This window comes from Lycorma delicatula, chromosome 2, assembly GCF_047948215.1.
Source record: "Lycorma delicatula isolate Av1 chromosome 2, ASM4794821v1, whole genome shotgun sequence".
NCBI lineage: Eukaryota > Metazoa > Arthropoda > Insecta > Hemiptera > Fulgoridae > Lycorma > Lycorma delicatula.
Genome location: NC_134456.1, coordinates 35,081,888 through 35,090,774, shown reverse-complemented (window position 1 = coordinate 35,090,774; position 8,887 = coordinate 35,081,888). Strand labels below are relative to the sequence as shown.

The 8,887-nt window shown below is 26.9% G+C and overlaps 1 protein-coding gene across 2 annotated transcripts in view; it reads left to right on the top strand.

Moving 5' to 3' along the window:
• The window catches only part of LOC142320634 (sodium-coupled monocarboxylate transporter 1-like), a 69,209-nt gene that overhangs the window by 24,525 nt on the left and 35,797 nt on the right, over positions 1-8,887 (top strand). For both annotated transcript variants that reach the window (XM_075358656.1, XM_075358655.1), the window contains exons 2-4: positions 2,836-3,028; positions 4,864-5,028; positions 7,036-7,195. In XM_075358656.1, the coding sequence (XP_075214771.1) occupies positions 2,895-3,028; positions 4,864-5,028; positions 7,036-7,195 (459 nt within the window). In that variant the 5' untranslated portion in view covers positions 2,836-2,894. The remainder of the gene's footprint in view (positions 1-2,835; positions 3,029-4,863; positions 5,029-7,035; positions 7,196-8,887) is intronic.

Below are 8,887 nucleotides of genomic sequence, written 5' to 3'. Positions count from 1 at the left end.
GAAACGCCTATTTAAATTGTTTAAAATCTATTAATTTTTCGATTGATTTCTTTCTGAACCACATATCGCTGGACTCCCACATATCATTTTTAGGACGAATATTCTTCGTCCTAATTAACCCCCTGAAGTGCAATTTAACATTACAATGACTGACTGTCATTGTACTGACATAGTGCTGAGGACTGAATTTTCTATACAAAATGATTCTTTTCTCAACTCCCATGGTAAAATTCCGAAGGTAATATATGTTCTTTAAACTATCTTTCTTTAAGCTTTAGCTATTACTTTTCATGGAAATTTATTATATTTGGCAAACAAAAATTTTTTTATTTGTCAATTTTTTTAAGTTAAAAGTTAATCATTTCTTTATCATGAAAATTATTTTCTTAGAAATGAAAACTACAATAATTCATAAACTGGAGGCTTAAGATTATTTTATGTTTATTAATATGTAACTATTAATAACTAGAAAAAAGATGGGCCTATGGCCCGTCATGAAATTGTGACATGGTTTATGTTTCATAACACATGATTTTGTAAAATGTTTTTGCCAATTGCAACTAAATAAAGTTCATATGTTTACTGTAATAACAACAAAAACTTTTACAACCAAAAGCTTCAAAATTCTGAACATTTTTAGCTGTTTCTTGTGATCTTTTAATTCAGCTCCATCCCCAATGTTTTCCTTTTTTATCCCCAAAACCCAAATGTATTTTACATAAATATTTATCAGCACAAAGCTTACAGTTTCAATAATTTAAAAAAAAAAAATTGGAACAGCAATGAAAAAATAATTTAAAAATTGCAATAAATTAGCTTTATTTTTTAAACACAAAAAAGGGAATTTTCCAAAAAAAATAAAGTAAGCAAATGCAGTTTGCTACTTTGTTGTATTTTCCCAAGAAGTGCTTTATTCAAAATAAAAATGTGAGCACATACAACAAACAGGCCAACCCACCATGTTTTTTTCATCTGGTTGAAAATGTTGTATTATATTCCAGATAAATAGTTGTATTAATTTACTGTTGCATAACCAAAATTTATTCATTATTTATCACTGTCTGTTGATTTTCTTAGTAGCTGTTATTCATGTAAAGCAGTCTTAAGGTACAAGCAGCATAAATCAGAAGGATGATGATGATATCTTGCCTGAAGTCAGTGAGTTCAGTATGCAACCATTCCTTCTGAAAAATAGCGTGAAGTTGTGTTTATTATGATATGCTGATATGATATGTAATTGTATATTCATCTCAGAGAAGAAAACAGCTGTAAACTGTTTCACTCCTACCATTCTTTGTAAGCCTAGCATAGGACATTTGTTATATTAAGAATGACTATGCCATTTTCAGGAGTGACTGATAACTGTTTTTAGTTTGTTTATATCCATTGGGTTATGACATGTAATACACAAACAAAATACTCTATCGGCTACCATTTTAGAAATTTTTGTTAAAGGAATTTCATAAATAATTTGTTTTTTTATGATTGGTGCATAAGAATGCATTATATAGATTTGTAAGGAATGGGTAGACATGTTGCTAAACGAATAAAAAAAAGAATTGCCCAGCATTTACCAGATGGATCAAGGGAAACCATGACAAAACTTAATTAGAGCAGCATTACAAAATACACAATTAGTTCTAAAATAAAAAATTGATATGATTAAAATCCATATTAGTTATTTCAAATGTGTGAACAAATTAAATAATATTAAGAGAAATATGTGAAGATACTAAATATTTAAAAATACTAAATAAATCACAATTCAGAAGACATTAATGATAATTATTTGAACACATGTTTAAGTATACATCAAATGGGATACAGAAAACTCAGGGTTTTCTTAAATTATTTTTAAAAGATTCATCAACAGAGTAATATTTCTATAAAAGAAAATCTTCTAATTGTATTTTAAACGACTAGTAAAAAGTTTTTTTAAATGGTTCAGTAGTTTATTAAAAATACCAATGAAATCATAATAAGGCCTTTCTTTTAGGCCAAAGTATTTGTTGAGATACATGAAATCAGTTCTGTTGTCTGGTTTAATAGAGGTTATTGTTATTTTATAAGAATAAGAGAGTTTTCTTCTTTTTAGCTAATACTGCACGTTCAAAATGGATAAGTTAACATTTTAATTTTCTAAATATCAAAATATGATATACATATTTATGAGTGCAAATCAGTGATCTGATAACTCATCTTTGTATCTTGAAAACTCTTTAACAACTTTTTGAAAAAACTTCAAGAGATAATATTCAAACAGAAATAAACATATTTGAAATATTAACTTCAAATAGAAAAATACATAAAAATAAAATTCATATTTGTGTCCATTATGTTGTTAAATGAACTTAACATATTGATATAGATATACACTTACAGCATAATGTCATATTGAAGCAACGTCAAAATTTTAATTTAATCAGCTGGTTCAAAAAATAATTACTCTAAAGGAATTGCCATATTTAAGTGGGCATACAATGTTCACATATATAGATTCAAAAGGAATCCATTTGAATTCTGTGATCATTAATAATTACTTTTCCTGGTTTTGAAAATTGAACATTTAAAAGAAATTTCTATTTTTGGTGGCTTATCCCCTATGTGATCTTAATATTAATACAAAGATAAAGGCAGCATTTCATTGACTTAACTGGGTTTTATAGCTACAAAAAAACTGTGTATAACTTGAATAATAACCTTATAAAACAAGGCATGATGGATTATTTCAAAACTCACAAAAACTTTCATAGCATCCGTAACAGCAGTGCATTTATTACTATATTGTACTGAAAATTTTCTAATAGAACTTTCTTTTTACTTATATTTTTCCAGGAGAAAAGAAGAGCTGGAGGTGACGAGAGAACTTCACAGTCCAACAAAAGTGATACATCATGTTCCGCCAAACTTTCGCGCACTTCATCATGGCCTTGGTCTTCAGTGTTTCTACTGGAGAAGAAAGAGTGAGTGCTGTTGAACTGGTTGAAAAAAATATCACATGTGATCCATTTCATAGGTCTAATAATAGGTATGATTTTTTTTATTTTAGCTATGCAAACCTTTCATATTTTATGTTGTGTGTATGAAACACACAGTTCCTTTCATTTGTGCAAATTTGCTTATCTTATTATACATATGTACCAACTGAAACCAGTCACACCTTTTTTAATGAGTTCATTTATCTTTATTGTCAACTATGTGTCGGTCAATAAGTAAATAAATAAGCTACAGTTTAAATTACAAATCATTATAAGTAACTTAAGCACCGTATTTCTACAGATGGATTTTTAACGTCATATAACCAGAAATACTATCCAGTATAGAATAAGGAAATAACTAATAATAACATGAGAAGAAAATAATGATGATTAAAGATTATTCCTTATTCAGAACTACATTAATATTGAATGTGTTGATTATAATGCATAATCATTTTATATAATTTGCTTCCTGTTTTTTTTTTAATATTTGTGCATGTTAACAAGTTCCGCACTTTATTGAATTAAATATAAATTTCTTAATAAATACATGGCTCACATATCACATCTTCATACAAAACTTTAAATTATATATAAAATAAAATTATCTAATATCATTTATTTCCTATTTATCATATTATAAAGAATTTTAGATGGCTGTTTTGTATTTTTCACTAATATTGAATATTCTGCATGGAATCTAATATGTGAAACATTACAAAATTTAATTTGTAGTATTTCTTAATTAATACCATATGAAAAAACAAGTATAAAAGCAACTATTCTTCTAGACGTGCAGAAACATATTTTATTCATCAGAACAATCCTTTATTACAATATCTCTCAAACACCACACTATCCTTGACTGTTGGCATATACTGTTTTATTATTATTATTAATCTTAACATGATTACGCATTTACAAAGAACAGAAACTTAATGTTTTACATGATCTTTTTTTCACTAATATTTATGTAAAAATGTATATATTAAGTTTTACCATTAACAGTTGTAGACAACCTGATTTGAAGTTATTCCCAAAGTTCTGATTTGAAGTTTTCAGAAGTTATTCCCAAAGATGACAGCCACCCTAAAAAATAACATACATTCCATACCAGGCTAACTAGGAGTGATGAGAAGTGAAGAGGTTTCATTTTACCTTCTTCGTTTAGTCAAATATACTAATATGTATAGCATTTTATGCCCACCATAATACATATAATATTCAGCCTTAAAGTGACACCTTTATTTATTCATGGCTGAGACTGGCTGTGTACTTAACATCATTACCCTAAGAAAAAAAAAAGAAATTCTGTCTGGTATCTGCTGTATTTCAGATGCTTTATGTGTGTGCACTACAGTCATAAGAAGTTCTAGAATAAATAACTTAAAGCAAAGATTGATATAATCCTTTGAACCAAGACACAATGCATTAAATACAACTTCTCAGTGTGAAGGGAAAATAACATATAACTAGTATAAAAAAATCCTTTGACAAAAGTCATTTTCTTTTTCTTCTCCTGTTATCAATGTACTATTAACAAACAAAAATTTCCAGAAATATGACAAATTATGAAACTGCCCAAAAATTTTACCTCAATTGTGTTAAAAAGAAATAGTGTAGAAAATTAATTGAAGAAAAACTAAAGTGAGTTGTTCTTATTGTTTGTTGAAAGACTACAAACAATATATTTTATAGTTTTACCCTTACATGCCATGATCTCATGAACTACATAACAATCTTATCAAAATAATGGTTTTGTTCAATTACATTATTTTGTAGAACAGTTATAATAAATTCTTGAAGAAAATTGAATTGTTTAAGCAACTAATCTTTATAACCAATAAATTATTATATTTTTTTATTTATTTTTTTTTTTTTATAGTTTTCATTGGCTAGATTATGTAATTGTAGCAACAATGCTTATTGTCTCCTGTGGTATTGGTACATTTTACGGCTTCTTTGGTAAAAAGCAAGAAACATCTGCAGATTTTTTGCTTGGTGGAAGAGGAATGGGAACTATTCCAATGTCAATGTCTCTTGCAGCAGGGTAAGTTTTATTTTTTTATTTTTTTAAATCTATTTATTACTTAGAAGCAATAATGAACTATTTATAAACGTATCAAATATATCTCAATTAAAGTATCTTCTGAACCTAGGAAATTGGAATTCTGCAAAGTAGGACAGTTCAACTTAGACTTAGTTTTAAAAAAATCTTTAAATTCAACCACAAAGGTTGAAAATAGAGGTAAGCATATTTACTAGATAATACTAATTTGCTCATTTCCTACTTAGGTACTTACCTAACAGGCAGATATTCTATATTTCAAATCATATCAATTATAATATTATTATTCATATTACTTATTAAAGCAGAATTTTAATAATTCAACCTTGGAGTAGTTAACCCACCGGGTTGGTCTTGTAGTGAACGTGCCTTCCCAAATCAGCTGATTTGGAAGTCGAGAGTTCCAGCGTTCAAGTCCTAGTAAAGCCAGTTATTTTTACACAGATTTGAATACTAGATCATGGATACCAGTGTTCTTTGGTGGTTGGGTTTCAATTAACCACACATCTCAGGAATGGTCAAACTGAGAATGTACAAGACTACACTTCATTTACACTCATACATATCATCCTCATTCATCCTCTGAAGTATTATCTAAACGGTAGTTACCAGAGGCTAAACAGGAAAAGGAAAAAAACCTTGGAGTAGCTAAAAAATTTACAACTCCTGAAAAGTTTATATTTTGAGTTGGTTTGCTAAAAATTTGGTATTATTATTATATCAAAGTACTTAAATGTACTGTGATTGTTAAAAAGGATTTCACTGCAAATTTAATTATTTCAAAAACCAATTACATCACATAATAACAATTTAAGTAATTCACTTTCTCCCATTCCCTTCATTGATAATAGATAATAAATAATCTAGCAAAGCAGAATATAATTTCAGAATAGCTAGAATAAATATCCTAGCAGCAGAATATATTTATTTGAAAAAATTAATTAACCTTTTACTTACTGCTGAATGTTATCATTCTTTTCTCTTTTCTCTATTTTAATCACTTTTACAGAGATCTATACTTCATCAGAATGTATGAAAATGTAATTACTGTATTAAAAACATATTTGAAAATATTAAAACGTAGAGTATGATGGTGTAATAGTGAGTAGAGATGGTTTACCATCTCTCTCACTGATTATTTTATATCAGTGAGAGAGATGGTAAACAGTAAAGTGTTCCAAATCTGTTACAGTCTGAAGTAAATAATATAACTATTATTTTTTGGTATTATAATTTGAATATACTTTTGATTCTAAATTTGAATACTTTAAATTAAAAGTACTACTTTACTAATCCAATTATAATTTTCAAATTTTACCTTTTTATTAATTACGGTTTCATTGCTGTTTTCTATTATGTACTTGTATATGTCCTCAAGAGTAAGAGATTTAAATTTATTGTTATTTATTTGTAATGTCTATATATTACTTATACTTGAAAATGTTATCTCTAATGTGATCATATATTTTTGGAAAATCATATAGTAATCAAAGTAACATCAATCTCATTATTATCAAATGATAGTGAAATTTTAACATTTTGACATAAGACAGTCAGTTAAACCAGTGATTCCCAAACTGTGCACCATGGCTGTCTCTTCACAGGGGCGCCACAAAATATTGTAAAAGCTTCACAATTAATTGAACCAAGACATTTATAATTATTAATTTAGTGTTAATAAAGTAAAAAAAAAGTGTTAAATAATGAAGATTCACGAGTTTTATTTACCTCTTTATTATGAGTTTTATCTCTTACTTTAGAGAAGTCATACTATTACTTAGGGTAGGGCGCCATGGAAAAATGTTAATTGAAAAAGGGCATCATGACTCGGAAAGGGTGCCACAACTCAGAAAAATTAGGGAATCACTGATGTAAACAATTACAAAAAAACTTCAATGCAATAATTACTTCATTTACAAAAAAAAAAAAAATATATTTTTGCATGGGTTTTTTGTATTTTGAATTATTATTTGATTTTGATTTTTTTAGGTTTATCACAGCAATAGAACTGCTTGGTAACCCAGCTGAAATGTATGTTTATGGAACCATGTTCTGGCTACAATGTATTTCGTACTTACTTGTTGTTCCTATTGCATCTCATCTTTATCTTCCAGTTTTCATGAAGCTTCATTTAACCTCATCTTATGAGGTGTGTATACTACACTAAGTAATGAATATATTAAAATTGATACTAATGAACTCTTTAGTAGTAAAAATTCTATTATAAGATACCAGTAGTTATAAATAAATAAATAATAATTATGAGAGTATTTTTAAACTAGAATACTTTGATTCTAATTCCTAATAAATATTTTACTAAAGTAAATTACTACCTTTAAAGCTATTTATACAGAAACTCATCAATTTCATATTTATTGGAACTTGTAACATTAATATCTTCTATTTTTAGTAAATTTATTTTATATCTTCACCAAACTATTTGAAGAGATATTACTTTGAAAAACCTTAAACCCTATAAAAACCTAAAAATCATCACATTTTTAAAAATAAACATTTTAAGGTATTATACTAAATGATTAATTTGAATATCTAGATTACTAACAGAATTCCCATAAAAAATTGTTTAAGTATTTTCCTGATACTCAAAACAAGACAAGTTTACCCTGTAATAGAGATTTCTACCATATGTGGTATACATATTTTTACCTAACATACTCATAACAACTAAATCAAAATTTGAATTTGAATTTTTGAATTTAAATGTAGATATTTAACATTAACTTTTAAAATTTATTTACACACAAGTCAGATTAGATCTGATGTGTTATTGGTTAGAAAAATGTATTTTTTTTTTAGAATTACAAAAAAAAATTCTTAATCTATTATGACATATGTATCATACTTTGGTTGGATGGAAGTGCATAATTTACACTTCTACCCTATCACTGAGAGGAACCAAATAATAATTTTCCATATCCTTCTTTTAAATTACATTAACACACTATTTAATATTTCAGCTGTTCTAATACTAGTTTTACAATTCCAATTGTAGAATACTTTGTAATTTTAAATCATAAAATTCCAACAGCCTCATCTGTGATTATGTGTCAACTATGAAATGTTGCATGTTTTAAGATTTGTTTTTTTTTGCATTTTTAATGCTTACAACTTTTAGCTTTTTTATGTAAACAAATTTCTAATACCTTATAGACCCAAATAACCCAAATACCTTATGTTTGTAAATATCAGATTTATTTCAGATGAACCTGCTTTTATTAAATTTACCTAAATTTATTACCATAAACAATTGTAGGATTGTTTCAACAATATATGATAAAACAATGGATTTATTTCCTCAATTTGTTTTCTCTTATATTGACCTACAAAATATATCTTTTTTAATTCAACAGCACTCTTTTTACGTGTCTATTATTTTTATTATCTCAAATTGTTCTCCATTGTACATTTTATTTCTTAATTACTACATAATCTTTACTAATCCTAGAATCCACAAAATAATTTTTCGGCTTGCTTGCAACCAGTAATAGTATTTTTGTCAAATTTAAAGAAAAAAGAAATAAGCTTCTAATTTACTGATTGTGTTTTATACTTGTATATAAGTCACCTGTAGTGTAACGGCTCTACACTAGCTTAGACTTTTTTTTATTGAGGATAACCTCAACGTTGTATATACCTCAACGTAAATTTCACTGGACCAAATTAAAGAACTTTGTAAGTCTCATGAAAACTATACTACAAATTTTATAATACCAATATTTATAATTAATGCACAAAACCCTTCACACTATGTTTCTTGAATAATATTTTTAAATATTAATATATAATTAAATCCAAGGAAGGAATTATACCATCAACATCC